A 23,015-nucleotide genomic window follows, 5' to 3' on the forward strand; every position below is an offset into this window, starting at 1 on the left:
AACTTCCTGTCCAGCTAAACAAAGCTGCAAATAACTGGAAACCTCATTCAAGGACCTGGCCTCCCCTTCATGCCTAGCGTGCAAGTCCCAGCAACTTCCAAGGAAAAAAAGGTAGAGAGAAAGGTACCTTTTGAGGTAAAGGTTAAGACTTTTGAGTTAAGGGTAAGATTTTAAAAGAGAGAAAGAGAGACAGTGAGAGACAATTAAAAAAAAAAATGGAAAGCTGAGCCTGGAAGTTTGTTCTTCATTCTAGAGAAGCATCCCTTCTTTCTTTTACAACAGCCTTAGCAGCTCAACATGGCAACGGCAACCCCTCAGGTACCTCCCATGAAAGAATCCTGACGTCTGTGATATAAACTCCAAAATCTCTAGGCTGAAAACTAACCCAGTTCTGCATATTCTTGTCTCTCGTATTGTGAACAGTGAATAAGAATAAACAGCAACAATTACATACATTTTAACAACTCTCGGTACTATGCCTCTTTTTGTTTGCCAGAGTTCCAAGAGGGCTATGGCAGCAAAGAGGGGCCTAATAGAGTATCTCCATGGGTTAAAAATGAAAATTACAGGCAGATAATTATCTTTGGTATATGGTTACACAAACATGTGCAGCCTGCAGATTTAAAAAAAAGCATATGGCAGTGTGTTCAAAATAACTAAGATCCAAATCAAGTTCTATTTCTTTCCATCAGAAATCAATCTCCTATGCATACAGCCAAGACTTCTCTGAGTCGGGTTCAGGATATCTGTCCAAATTTTGATTTTGTAATATTTCTCACACAGTTAGACATGAAAGGATCAAGAGAGATTATCCTGCAGAGCACGGGACCTGCTATTTACTGCATCAAACAGAACACAAAGGATCCACATGCAAATGCTTTCCGCACTGTTTAGGTACTCAGCAGCCACGGTGCTTGTTTTTCTGGATCGTGTTCCTGTTGACACGTCACATGGCAATCTCGGCAGCCAGTTATATAACTCTTGTCTTCTAAGACAAATGGTGGTCTCATGCCACCCAACCCCCATGACCGAATTTTCAAGTTCAAATCTATATACATCTGAAGCAGATAAAGGGAATAGAGTTTAGCTTACAAGTTGTTTTTAAGTTTTCCAGTACAGATTTTTTAAATACTCAGAATCTATTTTCCACATTGCAATCCAGTTTGAAAACAATAAGAGAAACCCAGACTCATTAGTCAAACACCATCTTAGAGATTTCCTTTACAAATGCAACTAAGACGATGCTAACTAGAGACTCAAAAAGATCATTCCTTTGCCTACAGATGAAGAATCTGAAGGTTTCTGTTTGCAGGCAAGCCACATGCCCTTACATGACTAAATATGTCTATATTTATTTACTTTTAAAAATTAAAAGTGCCTGAAAAAGAATCTGATGAGAAATGATGAAAGTTGCAGAAACTCATGGGGAAAAAATGCATTTGAAGACTCAAGATGGTCTTGATTTTACCCTGAGAATTTTCCATAATAGTTTTATATCTTTGTATTGGAGCTCAAGAGCTGATGATTCCAAATAGGCCCTGCCTGATAGTCTGCATGGGGCACTGTGGATTCAAAAACCCAGTAAGAGAGGCCATACTATTCTGCAGGATTGGTGATAAAAACCAGCTCTTTTCTTTTCTAGGTGGTGCGGTGATGCTGCTGGTTTATGAATACACCTATTCATGGCTTCAGGAGAACTGGTGATTGCCTAGGAAGTGTTTTCCCCCTTGAGATAATGTACAGTTGCTGTGCAGCACCATGAAGAGGGAAGAAGACTGACCAGCTAAGCTCAGCATACAGTTGTGAAGGGGAAAACCGTTTGTTCAAGAGCAAAACCTATTTGGATACTTTGAAAATTGTCTTTAGACAACTTGAGATGATAGTTTCGGCCATTAACATAAAACTGTGAGAAGAAAAATAATGTGAAGTAATGAGATAAATGTATAAACTGAATATAGAAAAATAGCATAGAAATCAGATATATTTCATAAAAGCAATATAAACTTTGTCACCTGTGTTCCTCTTACACTATTTCACAATGATAATCCATTGTACTGACAACTATTTTTCTTAAGAGGTCTAGAAATGCTCAAAGTAAATTTTTAAAAATAAATTATTCCAAGGTCAATTCTTAAAGCATTGTTCAAAGAAAGACTGGGTTAAAAAAAAAAAAAAAGTTAAGCCAAAATGTGAAGTTTTCATAAGGAATCATATTCTCCCATAAATAATATTTAAAGAGCACAAAGACCATGCTTTTGTAGTACACTAAAATGGCTTTTTAAGAATTTTTAATTGTATGAAATACTAGCACATTAAAATGTAAATCTGTTCATTTTCTTTAATAATTATGCACATCTCAGCTATATTCTTCTAAATCTACTTCGTATCTCACACTGTCTAAATGAATATTTTAAACACTGTTTAAAAGAAAGTGTTAAAATACTGTTGTTTTAAGCAGGTATTTTAAGATCATGATATCCAAAGTCTCTTATTACCGGGGTGGCTCCTGTGGCTCAAAGGAGTAGGGTGCTGGCCCCATATGCCGGAGGTGGCAGGTTCAAACCCAGCCCTGGCCAAAAACCACAAAAATAAATAAATAAATAAATAAATAAAATTTAAAAACAAAAAAAAAAACAAAGTCTCTTATTACCAACAGAAAACAAAGTTATATTAAACCATAGTTTCCCTTGAAGACAAGTTTTGTTGCTGAAATATGTTCACGTTCAGTCACAAATTAGAAGCATTCCTTGGGCCCATTTGTGCCATCTGTCTTTGCATCCAAATACCTTTGTGCAGAATGCTTACCTGTGCCACTCTTAGGAACAATGTGTGAAGTAAAACTGCATTTTCAGGTTATTAGTTTTAAAAGACAGCTTCGGGTGTAAAGTCTGCTGTCTGCAATATTAAAATATGTATGATAAAGGGAAAAATGTTTCAAAATGTAAGTACATTCTTAGCCTTCTTAGAGCTTGCTATACTAACCCCCCCCAAAAAAATATTTCCTTCATCTTGATATAACCAAACTTGATATAACCAAACTCTGTATCCTGAAATGATGCAAATTCAGTAGCTAAAGTCAACAAAAATAGCTGCACGTTCTAGGTAACACCTGTTCTTAATTACTGTTGTAGGATATTTCTACCGTGGGGCTTCACTAAAGCGTTTTAGAAAATAAAAAGTAAAAGATAACGTGGTCATTATTACTTTTTATTAATTTAGAGCATTTGAAGTATAAAAATAAAAGGCTTTTTGACATACGGTATATACATACATAGCCTTGTGTTGTACATCCTTTCCAACGTGTCTTTTAAAATTATATTTCAGCCTAATATTCAATAAAAGGGTCATTAGAAACAGAAAACCCAAGAAAAATAAGAATGTGTCTGTGCACAACTGCATTCTGTCCCTGCAGGTAACGCTCTTACATCCTGTGCGTACTGCCTGCATAGAGGCCATGAAATTGAACCTTTAACCTCCCCATGACGCTGAGACGGAAAAGGATTTCTAAGGAGTGCATTTGCCAATTTAAAAACTACACTTTTACCCTCTAAAAAAAGAGGAAATATGTTAACATTAACCAATAATGATAATCTTTAAACATTAAACAGTCCCAACCCCGTATCTCATCCCATTTTCCTTCTTGTATTTTTAAAAGTGGCTTTAAATCATAATTTGCTTGGAATAGCAAATTTTATCTGTGGTCTTTTAAAAATTATTCCATGTGAATTCACTGTTGTTAAGAAAAGACCTACAGGGGAAAAAGAAAAGAAAGAAAGAAAACTTGGATACCATTCATATTAGATTTTTTAAAACATAAGAACCAGAAAAATTATAAATAGCATAATAACAAAAGATTTCTTAATTTAGATAAAGAAAATAACATTTAGTTGCTTTTCCACATAAGCAATTAATATTTTTTTAAAGATCCCTAGTAGCCACCTAAAAACATTTTGATAAAGAATAATCCTGTACCTTATGTCAGTTTTTCTGGACGGCAGGAGAGTCCCTGTATGTATGGGTTTAAAGTCTCCACCAAAGTGTTGGATTGGATCTTTGTTCCATTTAGTTTATAGTCTATTTTCTCACCAGACTGGGAACTCCAGATGTCAATGGGAGTTTGACAAGATCAAAGGAAGACTGTGGCCCTGAGAGTTCATCTGCTCCTTCTGCTTCTTCTTCTCCTGAAGTTGTAATCCTTTGTTTGTAGCACTGAATTTCAGTTGCTTTAGAAATAAATGCAGTTCAAAGCTCTCTATCAGATATCTGCTGCTCGAAAAAAGCAGTCACTTGAACATAATCTGTGTGTCAGAAATCTGCTCACTGTTTATATCCTGGTGATTTGAAAACCTAGCTGATCTAGCCATGTAGTTTTAAAGGGAGCCGTGCAACCAATGTGGATGGCCATGTAGGCTCTGCACAGACAGGAAGGAATCAAAATTACCTAGTGAATGCTTCATCAACATCCCCATCTAGTGAAGTGCCCTTTTAGTTATTGCACAGAATTAATACCAAAAAAAGAAAAACCCTCAATATATTAATCTTCCAATAGATGAATTGTACCATTGTTCTAAAAACTTATTTTTAAGCCTACATTGCCAAGCAGGAAAAACTTCCTAGACAGAAGGGATAAAAACTGCAGAATTTTGCCTAAGAAAATCAGTTGTTTTAAAATAACAACACATAATCACACGCTCACACACACCTATACCCCATAGCTCTGTTATTAACATTAATGTGAAAAATAAATCAGTCTCGAAAGATTTATCAGCTAAACTGTGTCCTGTAATTTCAGAAATGAATAAAGGGAATTTGTTAAAATTAAATAGCATTTGTATTTCTCATACCACCACCAGTTTGCCTACATGTGAAACACACATCTGTACAACAATGTAAACTTCACAGCAAGCCATTGTTACATTCATTAGAGAAGAATTTTCCATTTTCTTTAAATTACAACACAATTTTGGGCTGAAATTGCTGCACACACAGGTAAGCCAACAATAACAGTACAATTTAGTTTCACAGTGGTTTTCTTAACATAAAGTTCATTTTAAGCGTCTTTGCAAAACATTTCACATTAAACAAAACTTGAGTTTCTAAGTGACTTCCCTTAGAGCCTTCTTATTCAGATATTATCCACCCTCTTGTCTTTATATGCTTGGCATGTGTGTTGTTTGATTAGGATACAAAATGGGAGACTGGCTTGTTTTATCTGTTTTTTATGTCCTCCGCTGTAGAAAGAAAGTGTCCTTCATGAGATGTTGAAGCCTTCACTGCACACACAAAATTTGGGGGCAAGTCCAGGTCCAGGAGCCCGAGCAGCCCACCACCAAACAGAGACAAAGACGTTGCCAGAAAGTCACCTTTGCAAAAAAAGAAAGAAAGAAATGCAGAGGGGGTGGGGTTGGAGAAGAGGGAGATCTTATGGCATGAAGACAAAAATGCGCCTTCCAGAGTCCATATTTACAAACTAATAGAAAATATAAACATTATTGTATTTGGAACCAAGTCAAAACACCAGGAGGAGCTCAATTCAGATACCGCTTGGATTCTACACATATTTTTCAACACAATAGGTCATCTCTTAAAAATAATAAAGGATCGCTCAAACAAGTCAATTATTGATTGGTTTCCTAATAATGAATTAAGGCTTCCTCAGTTACCATATTTGATTAGAGGGTGTAGCATAGCTTTTTTTCTATATGTATTTTCCTTTATTGATTTTGCAAAATCTCAACAATTGCACGTTTCAAAAGTTCGGTTGATTTAGAATAAATATACACATGTGGTTTTACCAAAGACTAGCTTTAAAAGTTCCTTAAGCCCTTTGAGGGGTGTAGGTTTCTTCACTACATTAAGACAGTGTGTGGCAACACAAATGTCTCATTCAATCCTTAACGTCCGTTGCTTTTGTTTTTAAGTCCTAAAGTCATGTCAGTTTTCCTGCAAGAGAAAAGTTATGGCAAGAAATATTTAAGTGTCATCAGCACAAAGGATGTGAGTCCATAAAGCCAGCTTTTGAGGCAGGAGGGTTGGGGGGCAGGAAAGGTGGGGTGTGAGACCTGATGGGGGAGGGTGACGGGGGGAGACCCAGGTGAAGCTATTGCAGACGGAATTTCCCATCAGAGTGCAGAAGCTGTGACAGAATGACTACCTTCTCTGGCTGCCTGCATTCCCTTGAATGCCAGCGATGCGGGAATGTCACAGTTGTGGGAGGACAGTGGGGTGCCACCGGCATGTTGCCACCCATGTCCAGCAACATAACCAGAAGGAGCAGCACTGTAGGTCATGTAAGGCGACACTTGGGCCGGGGTAGGGTAAGGAGCCATGCTGGATGCCGACACAAAACTGCTCACCGCTGGGAGACCATTTGGTGCCTGAGAGGAACAGCAAAAGAGGAGAGGTGAGCAGGAATGGCAGTACAGCGGTGGCATTTCACAGGTTCTTAAAAGCAGAGGGGAAGCCCGAGTGAGCTAACCATATTCTGACTCTACTTTCTGATTTTTTTTTTTAGGTTTTTTAAAACTTTATTATATTCTAATAGCATTCCCAGTCTTGCTACTTAATCTAACCTAACGACAAGATATTATTTTTTTCCACAGCAGTTTTGAGGAAGCTGCATCCAGAAAATGCACAGTTGTATTTGCTTTTGCCATTTGGAAGGACAGCAAGGAGGAGCAGGGTGAGGAAAGAATTATTGGTGATTAAATACTTAGAATCTGCCCAGGTGTTCACATTGCCTTTGTCAACGTTCTCAGGACTTGGGTTTTGTTTGGCTCTTTTGTTGAGTCATTGGTGACGGGCCTGGTTGGTGTGGCTTTCATTTTCAGTAAAGAAGGGCACAGAGGGAGGGCTGTCATGTCAGAAACTCCAAGTGAACGCGACCTTTGCTCAATAGAACGTGAGCCATATTTTAAGACATCACGTTGAAAATGCCTGTAATGGACAAGGGACATGAGGAATCAGGCACTTCTGGAGGAGTTTTTTTTTTTTTTTTTTTTTTTTTAATGAAGATTGGGGGTATTTTTTTCCAGAGCTATTTTTATCGAAAAGGAAACTGGCTATCCAAATATAAAAGAACTGGACAGGCATGGTTTTGAAATCAGAAAATTTACTTGCAAAATTGAGGGGCCTTGTGAGATGACTTTTTAAGAAACACATGGATAAATCTACTGAAATGAATTTAGATGTAAAACCTTTGTTTGCAAACAAAAAGCAGCCAGCCCTGGCAGGCAAGCCTGCCTAGAAACCAGTGCTCTCTTGTTGGTATCGTTACTATTAACAACAACGAAAACACCCTGATTTCTAATCCTGATTCTGGCATGAACATTGGGCATCCTTCTTCAAGTAGCTTAATTTTTTCCCTGAATTTCTACACTATTTAGAAATAAAGAACAGATCCTGTTTCCTGGGACTGACATGAATGAACTAACAAGTCAACATATTTTCTAACGAAAATACTAGAATTTTATTAGGAAAAACTACTTAATTCTTAGAATTGAGTTAATCAGACGTATGTTAATTGGATACTTTTTTCAACTGAATTTCAACATAGAAATAATTTCCTAACTTATTTGCTTATTGTTTTTACTTCCACATTTAAGAGAATGTAGCGGCAGGGTCTCCAAAACTATTTTCTCAATGCAGAGTATGTGTGTGGTTATATGTATACAGGGTAGGATATATACACTAATATAACATTAAGTGTGACTTAATGTTGTTCATGGTTTTGTGATAGAATAAGAAATAAATTAGAGGGGTTAACCTGTGTCTTTGATCTAGAAGAACACACACCTTAAGCTCTGTCTGTTAATGTCTCGTCTTTGAAAAATAAGGAAGGAGACAGGAAACTAGTTTCTTGAGTATGTCCTATGTCCCAGGTACCAAGAAATATCCAACATGTTTCAATGAATAACGAAAATTAATGAATTGTAACTCACTATAAATTGTTGGGGTTGTCGTAATTATAAGATGATGTATCGTGCATACAACATGATGGTCAATTAAAAGTAAAATGTATTTTTAGGGTCCCCAAAAATGATGATGCTGTATGTTTGAACAAAATTAACCATTGCACATTACTATTGAGTATAAATGAAATCTTATCCTCTTTTTAAACAAGGATATAGATGAAGGGATTTAGCCATTCACCCTACGCCAATTGGCAAGTCTAGGGCAATGTGTTAAAAGAATTTATTACCCCTATCCTATGCAAGGTTCTCTGTAGCATGCCAGGCTATTTTTTCCTGGACGGTTAAAAGAGAGACACAATTTAATCTTAACCTAGAGCATCTTTGAGATAACATATGGTAAAAGATTCTTTCCTCTTTTAGAACCCAATTCTCACTGTTAGGTTCTCATCTGTTTCTTAGCTTCTAAAAAAAAAAAAAAAATTCCTTTTCCCCCAAAGAAAAATTGCTAATTACCTCTCAAAAGAAACACACTTTAAGGCTCTCAGAAGATGAGTATCAAGACAGAGAACTATCAATCTGCAGAGAGGGAAACTCTCTTGTTGCACAGACATCATAATTCTAATCACTTTTATTCAGAACTTTCCCAGTAATCTTTGAGAAATGACTTTGGAAAGGAGTCATTCCAATTCAATCATGGAAAGGAGTTTACGTGTGTATTCAGCCTCTTTCATCCTTCTGTTAATTCATATTTTATACTGTTGATGCCAATGTGCACCGAGAATCATGACATAAAAAGGCTAAGGTTAAAGTTGCTTTGAAAATAATAAAAACTCTTGCCCAACATTTTACAAGGACATAAAGTTAAAGATTTATACATGACAGAAACTATCATGTATAATGGTTTTAAATTGTGCTCTAGTTAGCAGAAAATATCTCAGTGACTTCTGTTGTCTCTCATAGCTAAATGTTTCCTACCCACTCCTTTTTATTTTTAATTTATTTTGTCTAGCATCCGAAATTACACTTCTTTCTGAAATTCTTGCTTTGTCATCTTCCCTTTCAGCGCTTTACACCCTTGCCCCTAGAACTATTGCTCCTGATGTGCCCCCCTTTATTTAGAGCTCTTCCACTGTTCTGTTGCAATGTCTACAGCCCCCTTACATGGGCCTACTTCTTTTTGCTCAGAAATGTTTCCACTGGAATACAGGTCTAATCTTAGATAATGCTCCTGAGATGGAGGGGGAGGAAGGATATTGGATTTAGCTTATTCCATGACTATGTTCATTTATCAAGTGTAAAAAAAAATGACTAATTTTTTCCATATTTGTCCAATTGTACCTACTGAAGTCACAACTTGCTTTATGTCATTATTCATATTAGTATTAAATATTGCAAAGTTCTCTGAAATCCACGATATTTATTTAATATCATTTTAGTGATGCCACCCCTTTTGTACTGCAGCAAGACAGGGTGGGAAGGAAAGCTCAGAGAGGGTTGGCTTCATCTTGCAGGAACAGGCAAGGGGCTAAAGCGTTTGCTTGAATTAAAAAAGATAGAAAGCTCTAATCTGTAACTGTGAAAATAGCTCTTAGCTTTCCCTCAGATTAAATTAGAACCCAGATTGTCAGGGGAGGGAGTTTTGACTTAATTTTAATTTTAATTTTTAAAGTTTAGATTTAGAAAGTTAGAAAAAAAGGAGCAAGCAAGCTGAGAGAACAAACACGCTTGAAAATGTACCTGCCTCCTGCCACATTCAGTATTCATTCATTTTAGTGGCTCAATAAACACATCAATTTTCTCACTATTAATTTTGAAACATGACATTAGCAAAAGATATAAATCTTCACTGGGTAAAGTAATTGTTATTTATGAAGCAATCACCGAAAGAGTAAAATTTTCCATTGCAAAGGAAAACAGCTACAGGTAGCATTGATGTTTGTTTATTCTTTCCTATAAGAGTACATGACTTAAATGTCCCAAATCTGTTTAATGTTTTCAGTGAAGGGCATGTAATTAATCTGAAAAGCTAGTTAGGCTGAGTAGAGACTACCAAATGTACACTATAAATATAGTGGTAAGCAAACAGGCTAAATTACTCTATTTAATTGGACTGTAAATATGATTTATAAATCAACCAACATATGGAATCCCCAGGGAAGAGTAAACAAATTTTCCAAATGAAACCCCAGCAATGGGCATGTAATGGAAATCTTATTTTTGAAAATGACTTTACCTAAAGATTCCATAAATAAGACTCAACCCATCAACTCCTTTTCCATGTGGATCTTCTTTGAAAGCCATGAGAATTATTTTCTCTGAACAAACTATGAGAGGGTTTTCCCTCTAGCAAACTATCCTCTACCTGATTTTGAGAATGAGATTTACTAATACAAACCAAAATAGACTACGTTGCATACCCTGGGAAAAAATAAGTTATTTGTTTTCTTGAATGTTTCTAGAAAACAACTTAAGACATTAAAAGAAATAGTCTAGCAAAACAAATAAGATGCAACTTTGCAACTACAAAGAGAGGTGTGTGTGTGTAGCAGAAATGTGTATACCATGACTAGGAATCCTAGAAATTTCCTGAGAAGAATGAAAGCATAAGTTTTCACTTCATTTGTTCTAAACTGTTAGAAATGGAGATTTTTCAGTTTTTGAAAAAACAACTTTCCTGGATATGCTGAGAAGCTGCATTGTCAGGGGACCAGACTGGACTATTTGAGGAAAGGGATTTGTCTTAATCATCTTGTATCCCCACAAAAAAAACAGTTTATAGCCACGTGTATACTTAAGTTAGTATAGGTTTCTGGGGGGGAAAAAAAAGTGATACTCTTCCTTTAAAACCAAAACAAAAAGCTAGGTACCCTTTATCACAGAATGAGCATTACACTTTAAGTAAGCAAAATGAGTAAAGCTGTTGAAAAAAGTAAATAGCAGTTCTAACCTGCCATTTCATTATTTGATTTATGGCTGTTTCGTTTATCCACCCCCCAAAAACAAGAAGATAGAAATACATTAGTATCCAAACACTTGGGGCCATGGCCGGGGGTGGGGGGGGGAGCAACAAATAATATGACAAAAATCTAGTATGACAGCTGTCTGGCAATTAGAGATTGTAGATTATTTATTCTTCAAATTCTGGGAATTGTCTACATAACATTTTCTCTCTTAAAGAAAATGCAAATAACAGTCCCAGGCGTACCTGTAATCTGTCATCTACTTATTAGTTCTCTGTGCTCCTCCCCTTATTATAAAATGAATTTACCTTGGCTTTATGATAAAGCAGATTTAGCTACAAATAGAGATATGCTTCACCTTAGAGCTTCAAACCTTGATACCATACAAAAAAGTTTTGGATCTAAAAATAAATAAGATTTTCTCTTTTTTGGTAAAATCATTTGTCAGACTGCCATTCTTCCCGTCTTAATTCAACAACCTCGTAAACAAATATAAGATGAAATGATCATTATAAATATGGTTTCGAAATTCATCTTAAAGGATTTTAACTATGATCAGTTATCATATTATAGATCTGAATGTCTCTTGTTAATGAAAAGCTGCTATTCCAAAAGTTTTCTAAATTTTATAATTTTCAAAAATGCTATTAAAATGTAGCCTTGACATTTTTTTATTACCTCTTCCTGCTATTTTATGTGACACATTTTACTGATACAGAATCATTAATTTTGTTTTAAAACACTACTGCTCAAAAGAACCAAGACAAAGAATGTTTTTCATAACAGATAACATCACGAATTTCAGAGACTCTCTGATGGCATTTGCCTAAGATTTCACTCCCCATAAAATTATACCTTATCTAACAAAAAATTTGATACGAAGAAAAATTTAGTGCAACTTCATCATACCGTCATGAAAACAGTATCTCTTCAAGGACAGCCTGTTTTTTAAATAATACACTAGAAAATTATATTCAGGATTCTGAAAAACTATCTTCATTTTGAATACAATGTATGAGTGAATGCTTGCTTCATAGGAATTTCAGATTGTTTTGTCTTTAAATTCAACTATTTTTACAACTTATTTAATTCTGAACTTTTAAAATGTATTTGTGGATTATTGTCTGTGTCTGACATTTCAGTTTGTAGCTAATATCACATTAAACTTGCTTCCTGAGTTAACATATGCAACCCCCAAATGAAGATGCTGAAAGCTTATAAATCTGCTAGTCAGATTACTTTAGAGTACCCACTATATAATATATATCTTTTTAGAAAGTATGCCCAATTGTAGATAAATTTTCCAGAACTATCCAATTACTTGTCAACTGTTTGAATAAAATGAGGCATTAGTTCACTAAGCACCATGTAAAAGGGCAGATACATTCCAAACCCCATGATCCCCTGTATACAATGTTTTTTTTCCATTCCATTGTATTTAATAGAGATTTTATGCTTTCAACAGAATAGAACCAACCATTACAAACGAGGGAACACTGTTGCCATTAAGAATTAAATGATTTTAGATTAAGGATTTCTAGCCCAATATGAAATGTAGGTGAAAAAAGCCAAAATAAATAAATATTCTATCTGCAGAGATAGACAATAAGGACTTCTGCCTGGCACTATAAAATATTAATTAATTACAATGTGATATTAACATCTAAGACAAGTTTGAATGTTGTAAACTAATTTTTCAAAAACAAAAGATAGGTGTGTGTATAGCAGAAATGTGTGCGCAGTTCCAATTACTGGGACTCCTACGAGTCAGACATCTTTCTTTGCGATTTAAGTGAAAAATAGAAACTCTAGATTATAGTAATCAATAGTATCTGTAATCAATTAGTTCAGCCTTTTGGTAATTTTACAGGTGTCATCTGGGAAAAAAATATGCTCTAAGCCTTATGATTATAAGTTCTCAGTCTCCTTCAGTTCAGATACTAAAATGAAAGCTGGCGTCATATAATATTGTGCTATTTAATAAAATTGTAAACATATCCTTCCCCCCTTTCTGTAGCCTTTTTTGGCCAAAGACTTTCAAGTTTTGTCCAAAATATAAACAGAAGGAAAAAATGTTACCTGGATTGACATTTTGGTTGAAATACAGCGACAAGTACTAGCAGTTTGAAAAATAACTTTCAAAAATAAATCTGCCCTTTTAGTATCAGTAAGAGAAATGCACTTTACTTTTGCATGTTTATGAAAAAGTAGTAAAATATAATTTTACCTTCAACGAAATCAATGTCTAAAATCCAAAATTGCTTGGATAAATGGCACAGCCTAAGTGTATGTGCCTACTTGCCACATCTCAGCACTGAGCACTATTTTCTCATCATAACAGAGCAGCTACTGATTAACATTCTGCTTGGAGACTTTTCAGGTTTTTAAATGTTAAGTCATTTGAATTATCTAACTACAGGGCAATACGGAAGATTAGCATATTGCAGTTAACTTTTCAAACGCAGGTTTGATGTAAACATCTTGTTACTCTGGACAAAAATAACTTGCTCTTTTAAGTATTTCAAGAAATAATTTGTTTGGCCACTTATTTCTTTAAATTGCCTGGTTTTATGAATCTGGTAATTTAGTGATTCAGTGTATAAAATGTAAACCATTTTTAATGATCAGGATATACAGAGTAGATTGTTTGAAAGTGTGTTTAAATTTTTTCTTTTAAATGATTTGTGTGTTTTGTTTTGAAGTGTATTATTTCTAAACAAGTTTAAATGATGGATCTCTAATTCAAGGGAATAAAAATAATTATAAAGGTTTTTTTTGGATTATGAGACTGATTGGACTCACCAGCCCAGTGTGGGGATTAGAGACTATTTTTCAGCTCTTCACATGTTATTTCTAGGAATGATGATCTAATAAGGAGCAATAAGCACCTAATAAATGTTTGCTGCTCTGGTAGGAGCTTTATATATACTCTTTCTATTGTTTGCAACAAAATGCCTCAAAGCTTTTTGAGTACGGCCTCTCTGAACAAAGTATATTCTGATAAATATAGCTTGTTTTTAAAGGTTGTTATCTGTCAGTTTTAACCACAGGTAATATTTAATGAATGCTTACTATATGCCATATGGTTACATTATCTCTTGAGGTTAGAACTAGCATTTCCCTGTTTTTAAGGTGAAAAAAATGTAAACTCAAAAAAAGAAATTAATTAACTTGCTTAAGAAGCTGGTAGTGCCAGAGCCCAAACTCCTAACCATTGTGCTATACTGCCTTTTCTTTGCAAATTACGATATAAAGGCAGGCCCTATTGTGAAAGAAAGTCACAAACTTTCTTGTAATGTCTCACTGGCTTTCTCTCCAGTAGAAGACGACTAAGGAAAAGAACTCTCTTTCCTTACTGCTATTTTCTGTGGTCTATGCCATGAAGCAAGAGACGGATACATATTCTGACCCTGCTTCAACAAAATCAGAGAGGTAAAGGGAAGGGGAAATGGGATTTGTTAGAGAAAATAATGAATAAGAGTTTTTTCTCAACTGAATAAGAGGAACGAATTCCACTTAATTTTAAAAGTTCGTTTTGACAGATAAGAAAACATCTAAAAGTTTAAGACTTCAAAATAATGCAATGAAAATTGAGTAGTTTGAGGCTTTGGAATTGTGACTCAGAAATTTGCAAACCTACCCATGTCTACTCAAGAAAACCTCGCATTCTCTTAAAGGTCCCGTTTTAGAAAGTTTTGAACTCTCAACTCCAGCATGGTGATGAACTTAGACCCCAAACGCCAGCTTTTGTGGTGGGGTTTGCTTAGATTTTTGCGGGGGGTGGGGGGAGGACACAAGTGTTTTAAATTTTCTTTTGGAGAATTGGGGGAGGGACGGAGGGGGAAAAAATTAAACGGTCCACAGCCAGGCCGTATAATTTGAGGTTTTCTCACTAACCTCCCTTGGGAGATTACGACGTGACCTTTAATCGGGAAATGGTTACTTTATAACGTTTATCTGGTTGCCCCTCTTCGCAGGACAAGCCACGCTTGTTTGTGTCTTAGAGCCAAAGTAGCGGACCTGGCCGAGCGCGGGGACGCTGCAGCCGGCGGTCCCAGGGCCGCGACCTCCTGTGCCTTTTGAGGAGTGGAAGCGCTGCTCGGGGATCCCAGGCTGCTTGCTCGCCCTATTGGAAGACTCTTCTTTGGTTAACTCTAGCCCCGTGCGAGGAGCCGAGTGGGCTTTAGGCACGGACTTCTAAAATGTCCAGCGGCCAAACAGGCCTGGGGGTGCTTCCCAAGGGCCTAGCTGGCACCCCAGTCTGTATGTGCCCTGGCGAGCGCTCCCCGACCCTAGTGGGTGTCAAGGCGCTGGGACCTCAATTTCGCCCCCAACTACGAGGGATCCGCATAGTGACAGCAGTGAGTCGAGGCTCAGAAAGAGATCTGGGTCCTCCATCGCCCAAACCCCCGCCGCCACGCGGCCCAAATGGCCGGGCGCTCGCCGCCTCCTCACCTGACCGTACTTGGCTTCCTGCTCCAAGGCTCCCTTCTCCAGCCCGTTCACGGCGTGCGGGGCAGCGGCAGGGAAGTTGTTGCGGCCCAGGCTGCTCCACTCCTCCATTTTGGGGCTGTGGTAGGGGGAGCTGTCGCTCACTCCTGGGGAGGAGGAGAGGTGTCAGGCTGGAGGTCCCAACTGCGCGCCCCCCTCCGGAGACCGGACCGGAATCCTAGCCTAGAAAGCGCCTGGACTCCGGCCTCGGGTGGACCCCCTGCCTTCCCTAAGCCTGCTCGGACGCTGGGCCCAGTTACAGCCCCAGCCCCAGGCCTGGAGAAGTTTCACTCGCCTGAGAGTAGGCCTCTCCAAGTTCTCTCACCCACGCCTGCGGGAGGATTTTTTTTTTTTTTCTTTTTCAACCAGACTTTGATTTCCCTCCTCCCCTCCTCAATCCCCAAGGAAAAAAGTGGAAGAAACCCAAATCTGGGGAAAGAAGTCCAGAGGCTGGACACGCCATTCTCCACCTCCTCAATCTTAACCCAAGGCCACTCTGGGTTGACAAAGATCTGGGACTAGGGCTGTCAAAAAAGAGAGCAGCTTCCTAACCTGAGGGCGCCTGCTGGTGTTCAGAGACTTTGCAGAAAAGTGCTCATTGCGCTGTGGGGATCTAGTGCCTATGTCAATAGAACAAAAGACCTGCAAAGTCTTTTGCAAACATAACTAAACGATGTCCATAATATACATGCAAAATATATGTGCATAGATTTCTGTTTTGAGGGTGCCTGCCTAGCCTGGGTACCCTAGCTCTCTGCCTTTAAGTTGCAGTGTCACCTACATATGATTCAAAACATAAATCTTACAATTAACACTATGTATTCCATACTGGCAGGGTTGTTAAGAGTTTTAAAAACATATACAAGACAGAGAAAATGAAATAAAAGGTTAAGAAAATGAAAGTAGAATGAAGTGTTAAGAAAAGGAGTAAAGAAATCAGTTGCCCTTTCTCTTCTTAATGAAGATGGAAAGAAAATTATATGGTGTCAAGTGATTACCACAGTACTTGGGGTTGTGCATATTGAATCACTGGTGTTTTTCAGTGGCCAGGAGTAATTTCATAGAGGAGATATTTGAATAATTTCAAAGAGGAGACATTTGAAGATGATGTTTTTATCTTTGGGTACTTTGGGTGGAGGAGCAAAGTTTGACAAAGCCACTGTAACTTGATTTTAAACACTTCCATCTGACATTTCTACAAAATGATTTCATATTCACAGATCTGTCAAAAATATGTGGTTGTCTAAAAATCTAGTTGTTTAAAGCTGACATCCAGAATCAACATCTACAAGGAAGAGTTGTTCCTTTCCACAATCCAATCGTTTTCCAAGTGACCTTTAGTCTGATTGTAGGATCCTGAGGCAAGAAAAGTTTGCTTTTCAATTCTGTCAGCTTTTTCGTCCACTATATTTTTCCCAACCCCAAAGAACTAGATTGATTCCCATTTGCACCAAGAAACTGTGTTTTGGTCCATTACTGCCTGTCTCTCTTTGCCTTTCCAGACAAAAGGCAGTCGGTGGGCACAAGCCTGAAGTTATCTTAAGAAATTGAGATCCCCCTGTGAGCCCCCATTTCTGCTGATCTCACACTTTCCCATGAACAGGGGCTTCCTTTAAATGTCACTGGGGTCAGTTTATCCTATAAATCAAGGGCAAACTCTCTCCAACGTAGAGCTTCAACTAGCTGGAATAAGATAAAACTGGGGCTCTTGTAAATTTGCAGTCAGAAAACAAGAAGATGAGAAATCAGAACCCTGCCTTAATTACTTAAAAAGATAATTGTGCCAATGTGTGGCAACCAAGAAAGCCAGGAAATAATTAAAGGAACTATTTCCTCCTTTCCTATTTAATTTTTCCCCTGCACTTTATAAACTTTAGGCTGAGAAATTAAGAAAATAGACTATGCTCATTATTTTAAATATTTATCAAGGGCATTTAGACTTTCTTTTTTCCCCTACCAAGAAAAGAAGTTAATGCCTCCTTCTCCCCCCACCCCCCACCGCCCCCTTTTTAACAACTTAGTAAAGGAAAACAAACTCAGGTCTCCTGCGGAAGCCGGACTGGGCAGGAGGGTCGGAGAATCGTTCTGACTACGCAGAAAAGACGCTCGTGACAAGGCAAGGTCAGGGGTGAGAAAGGAAAGGAACAGTGGAGGAACTAGACAGATGTCCACTCGTATTCTCGGGGACCCCAAAGGAAAACCGCAGGCTCAGGGAAAACAGGAAAGAACAGTAGAAAAAACAGCTTGGAATCGCCATCCATTTTGTTTCCATCACCGCAGTTGTTGAGGCCACTTTCCCTTAAGTCTGTGAAGGTAAAAGTGTGAATTTTGGGGAGGAATACGAAAGAAAGAGAGGCCGAGACCAAGAGATAGAGAGAAAGAGAGGAGAGAGGGAGAGAAAGAGAGAGAAAGTTACTAGTAGTAACTTCGGGACCTCGGTTTCCGAGGAAAATGAACTGAAGCATAAGAATGAAACCAATTAGGTGACATTTGAACTTCCTGCCTGAGCAAATTTGGCCTGATTGCCAAAATCCAAGAAGAATACTACAATTTCCACTGCGCGCGTACTCGTCGCGGCCTCATCTGATCCCCAAGCACGCTGCCCGCAGCGGCGCCTGCCGCCCGCAGCCCCACGCAGGCTCGGGCCTCCTGGGCTGCTCCCCAAGTCCGGCCGGCCGCGCTCTGCGCTCTGCGAGCCGGCCTGAGACTGCCGCGGCGCGAGAGGCGGGGGAGGGTGGAAAATGCGAACCATGTGTTGGGAATGGGGGGATGTTATGGGTCTGGTAGTTTGAGATGAGGCAGGAGACTGTGTGTGGCGAGGAAACTAGGGGCATGAGTTTCAAGTTAATGAGATCAGGACACCCCCTGGGAAGACTCCTTACGTTTCCAAAGGAAAAAGCCTCAGGTGGTGGGATAGACACGGGCCGGAGGCCGCGAGATACTGGGCTCTCCGCAGGGGTGCGGGGTCAGGCTCTGCACATCCACACGTCCAGCCTCTGAGCCCCTACCTTGGTCGGTGATGGAGCGAATCCCCAGGATGTCAGTGACCGAGTGCGAGGAGGGCCAGGTGCGCGGCATGGCCACAGAACCGGGAATGGCGGGCACACCGGGCGGCGTGGGCACCTTGGCGGCCGCCGCAGTGATGGGGCTGGGGTACGAGTAGATGTGGTTGTACGGCAGCGCTGGCTGGGGCGCCGGCTGGTGCTGCTTGTACGAATCGTAATGACCCTGCTGGGCCAAGTTGCCGATCTTGTTGCGCAGAATGCGGCTGATGGAGCTCACCGAGGGCACGTTGTACTTGTCGCACACGCCGTCCGCCAGCAGGCGGTCCCGGATCTCCCAGGCGAAGATGCCAGGGTCCCTCTGCTTGTAGGTCCGGATGTGTTTCACCACTGTAGGGGTGGTGACTCGGGGCTTGCTGCCCCCGATGGCTCCTGGCAAGATCGAACCCGTCTCGTTGTAGCGCGCCAGGATCTTGCTCACGCAGCCGTGCGAGACCCGTAGCTGGCGGCTGATGTCACACGGTCGGATGCCCAGTTGGGCCAGTTCCACTATGCGAAGCCGGATGGCGTTGGGCAGCGGCCTCCCGTTCACGAACACTCCTCCCAGCTGGTTCACCTCCCCGAAGGCTGGCTCTGCAAAACAAACACACAGCGCGCGGGGACGCGCACCCGCCGCTTGGGACAGCTGCCTGCCACTCGACCTCAGTGCGCGTCCGGGAGCAGGGAGGACGCACCCGCCCCAGAATGACGACTGGGGCTGTCCCCAAACCATACGGTTCCCGAACATAGCGAACGGCCCAAAGCGCCAAGGTCCGGCTAGATGCCCTCCCTGATTCCTGCGTGCTGGAGGCCGCTCCAGTCAAGTGTGGTGGTGCTAAGCAGGGCAGCTCTGAGTGTTCAAAAGTCTCCGAAGCAGACGGAGAAATAGGTCTTGACGCCTGAACACGCTCCTTCTCGCCTGCTGCGCACTAAAGTCCTTAGGCTGCTCCCTCTTCCCTCCCAGACCGCTCCCAGCACCCTCTTGAAGACCTGTGCTGTTAGACAAAGTCTAGGGGAAGCTAGAGGGATTTTTTTCTCTCTTTTTTTTCTGTTTTGTTTGCATGCGTGAGCGTCTGTGAAACAAAACTTGGTTTGCTACTGGGGCTGTGGCGCTCGCTGATGGCACAGCTCCCTTCTCTTAAAATCAGAAAATAGCATCAACAGTGACCCAGTAGCCAGTATTCAGACTGAACTGCTATGCGCCGTTGACCCTTAGCGTGTTCCTACAACTTGTAGGAACACGAGCAAAGTCAATAAGAAGAGTGCGAGCCCTTAGTGGCGCGCGCCCTTGCGCGCCCTCCCTCCCTCGCCCGCTCGCTCCCTCCCTCCCTTCACGGCTTTGACAGAGTCGCCCGCCGCCACTCACCCATTGCTCCGAGCAGTACACCAACTGGGCCCCAGTTCCGCACTCCCAGGAAGAAACTTTTACCGTGGCCTCAGTGGCCCAGCCTGTGGTTACCCCGGGCTGCCGGTGCCTCCGCTTCTTCCCAGGAGGAGGAGGCAAGAGGGCAAAAGGAAGGAGTAAAAGGAAGTCTGTGCCCCGATGAAAGAGGCTTGAGCTCTGCATTTCAATCCAAGCAGCAACGTGGGCTGGGCTGAGCAGGGCCGGGCGGCTCAGTCTATCACTCACTAGAGACGCGCCCCCAAAGAGGCGGGCCCAAGCGCAAGCTGCGTGTTGATTGGTGCGATCCGGAGAGCGACAGCGCAGTCCGGGAAACTCCTTCCGCCGTCCCTTTCGGGCTGGCTCCCCACCTGGGTGACTAAATACAATGAAAATGGGTGTTTGACATCATCCCAGGAGCCACACAAACAGACAGCAAAATCAGGCTGGTAAAAATGCTGAATAAACAAATGAAAGCGGTTAGTCTGAATATGGGTGACTCGAAGAGGAAAGGGGGAAGGAGATGGACTTCTCCTTGGGGGAAGGACGGCCGTCTCAACTTTAAAGTTAAGAATCTGGGTGGGAGGCGGGAGCCACCGTCTACTGGGGGACACGAGGTCTTAGCATAATCTGTCGTGCAGGCCTCCGCCAGCCGCCAAGAGAGCTTGGTCGCCCGAAGATTCTATCTACGTCGCGTCAATCCGGGCTGGTGACAAGCGCAGGTGTAAGAAGGCTGGCGGGCCGAAGAAACCTGGAGGTGGCCTGGCAGCAGAGCCAAGGTGGGGGGCTGTTGTTAAAGTGGGGAGGCCGGTCCTGCAGCCGCAGGTTTCCCGCGGCGCCCCCCCGCCCCCACCGTGGGCTCGTCTGGGAGCGCCAGCCAGCCCCTTAGCCACTCAGGCTGAGGGCGGGGTCACACAGCATGCGGAGAATGGAGCCACGCACCGCTAACGCGAGCGCACAGCCCCAGGTCAGGTTATTGCGGGTGCGTAGGACGCTCATTCCAGAGCCCGGCTCTCAGCCCCTGTACTGGGCCACTGGGCCTTGGGGTCAGCGTTTGCAGGGATTCTCCATACCAGTGAGCCACTTCGAAAGGGTTTTGTTTAAATATGAAAGATGCTTATTCTTAGGAAAGTGGACACTACGCTGCACCTAGATGTAATTCCCACTTCTTGCATTTAAATATCAGAGGCCCTGCAGTTCTGCCTACTTTCAAATTTTCAGTTTTGTTCATTCTAAAGTGCACAGTATGCCTTTTGTGGCCAAAGTTATTAATATTTACAGTAAGGCTTGTGCAGAGTGAGAATCAAATAACAAGCGACATGAGGAATATTGCAATGAATTTGGAAGTTCATACTGCTGCCGTCCCAAACACTGATCCTGCTCCACCTCTCTCCTTCCTTTGCACACGGGGTTAGGATGATCCTTTTGCAGTCCTCAGGGATGTGTGTAGCTCCAGTCTACTCACTGGGAAACTAACTGGGCCCAGATCCCAGACCAGTAAGTGACAAGAACCCAGGAATAGTAACGGCTGTGCTGCTCCAAACGAAAAGTGATCCCCACTTCTGTGGTGGGGAAGCACTCAATTCAAGTTCACTTAGAGGGCTAAGGACTTGCAAGATAAAGATGAACTCAAATACCTTTAATTCTTTACGATTTAAATCTTGTGAAAAGTCCTACAACTAGACCTACTTGAACTTGTCCCTTTTTGGTTCGTTGGTTTCAAATGTTTAAAATCTTTTAAGTTTGACTTGATAGCGAGTTCACCTTGGCCTGACCCCCAATACCTGTTGTGTGACACCATCTGGAGCTTTGCATAAAGTCAGCCTTTGGGAATCTAAGATTCTAGAAGCATCAGCTCCTTTTTAAGGACCGGGTGTAAATCAGTCGATACTTTGCCATAGGCTTATGCAAAGGCACGAACATGCTGGGCACCTTGCTCAGGAACCCCTCTTCTACCTCAGACACACTCTGCACGGACTCTTTCCCCATTTCCGTGAGCACAGTAGGCATTTGCAGAGGCTGGGGGGCTGCTATATGGGTACAATGCGGTTCAGCCTACGGGCTGGTAAGACGAAATGCCCCTCAGGGGCTCTGGGGATTCTGAGAGCTTTAGCAGCAGCTCTACAGCACCAGCCCAGAGCAATTCTGAGACCCGTACAGTTTAGAGCTCTGGCTATGCAAGCTTAACGCGCAATTCCCCCTTGTTCTCCACCGATTCCTTCAAGCTGTCCCACATGTTCCGCGTTCTCACACAGATCGGATGCCATCTCTCCGTTTCCACCTGCTGGTTGTGGCTGCGGCCCTTTGGCCTTAGCTGCTGCGAAGCCGCTGAGGGCGCTAAGGCAGAGTCTCACTGGGCGAGGTGCCCTGCTCCGGGGCCCCTGCGAAGCCTCGCGGGCCCAGCTCACTCCAGGTAGTTGCAGGTGCTGGGTGCTCTCGGCTCAAGGCATTCTCAAGAGCGTGTGAAGAATCAATTTTAGGCACTTTGGACAACTAAGTATACGCGGCCAGCCAGGCCGGCGCTCTGGGAGCAATAGGAAGGAACCTGCAGAGGGACAGACAGCAGCAGAGGGATCCCAACAGCAGGGGCTGAGACTGAAACTGCCAGGAGCAAGGCATCCAGACACCCGCTGAGCCCGAGCAAGAGACAGATCTAAGGGAGAAAAAGAAGAATGGAGGAGGAAAGAGAGAGCACTAAGGTCTAGTAAGCCTGGTGGTGGGCACAAGCATGTAAGATTTTGAGAAAGAGCGAGGGTCAACTGGGGTCAGCGCCCCCAGGTTACTGCCCGCTCTGGACTTAGGAGGTCACACAGGAATCGGAAGAATTTCGACTAAAAAGAAATTTAAGACCAAAACCAAAACACAACCAGTAAGGCCTGCAGCTGGCTCAGGCCAGGGAGAAGCCAAAAAGCCTATCCCCTAGGCGCTGTCAAGGCCTCCTCGGTGGGGCGACCCGCTCTCTGACTAAATATTTACTCAGTGGGAGACTGGAAACAGACCGGGCCAGAGGGTGTGAAGGAGGGGGCTGCACCGATGGGAGGAATCCGTGCCCTCCGCACTGGCCAGATCCGGGTGTAAACCTGCCCGAGGGGAGCCGGGGCTGGGATTCTACCGCCAGCTGGGACCGGCGTGAGTCTGGGGAAACTTTAGCCCGCAGCAGGCTTTCTGGACTCCGCCCTGCCCCGGCAGACCCAGGCCAGATGCTGTAAAGTCTACATAAATCTGTCAG

At 41.8% G+C, this 23,015-nt stretch overlaps 2 protein-coding genes across 3 annotated transcripts in view; one reads left to right on the forward strand and one right to left on the reverse strand.

The window, feature by feature from the left end:
- SLC25A21 (solute carrier family 25 member 21) overlaps positions 1–1,918 on the forward strand; it is a 490,894-nt gene extending 488,976 nt beyond the window's left edge. Inside the window, exon 10 of the mRNA XM_012806452.2 lies at positions 1,643–1,918. Within this exon, the coding sequence (XP_012661906.1) occupies positions 1,643–1,704 (62 nt within the window). The 3' untranslated portion in view covers positions 1,705–1,918. The remainder of the gene's footprint in view (positions 1–1,642) is intronic.
- A 2,842-nt stretch (positions 1,919–4,760) lies between these two features.
- PAX9 (paired box 9) lies at positions 4,761–20,165 on the reverse strand. 2 transcript variants are annotated; one of them, XM_023514383.1, is made up of 5 exons: positions 19,772–19,950; positions 18,373–18,999; positions 15,329–15,468; positions 6,155–6,377; positions 5,883–5,943 (listed from the first exon to the last, which is right to left on the reverse strand). In XM_023514383.1, the coding sequence occupies exons 1-5, from the start codon at positions 19,773–19,775 to the stop codon at positions 5,930–5,932; spliced, it is 1,008 nt and encodes a 335-aa protein (XP_023370151.1). In that variant the 5' UTR covers positions 19,776–19,950; the 3' UTR covers positions 5,883–5,929. The 2 variants fall into 2 exon arrangements, with proteins under 2 accessions (XP_003792006.1, XP_023370151.1); XM_003791958.1 differs by having other exon boundaries at positions 4,761–6,377; positions 19,772–20,165.
- Between the last annotated feature and the right edge of the window lie 2,850 nt (positions 20,166–23,015).

Source organism: Otolemur garnettii, unplaced genomic scaffold (assembly GCF_000181295.1).
Source record: "Otolemur garnettii isolate 467f Iridium unplaced genomic scaffold, OtoGar3 scaffold00052, whole genome shotgun sequence".
Taxonomy (NCBI): Eukaryota; Metazoa; Chordata; class Mammalia; order Primates; family Galagidae; genus Otolemur; species Otolemur garnettii.

What these genes read in the sequence shown, in the direction of transcription:
- PAX9 (XM_003791958.1), bottom strand. An exon ending in TCGCTCCATCACCGACCAAG is followed by an intron (nt 15,469 to 18,372) that starts GTAGGGGCTCAG and finishes CCTCCCCAGGAG; the next exon opens with TGAGCGACAGCTCCCCCTAC. An exon ending in AGGAAGCCAAGTACGGTCAG is followed by an intron (nt 6,378 to 15,328) that starts GTGAGGAGGCGG and finishes TGTTCCTCTCAG; the next exon opens with GCACCAAATGGTCTCCCAGC.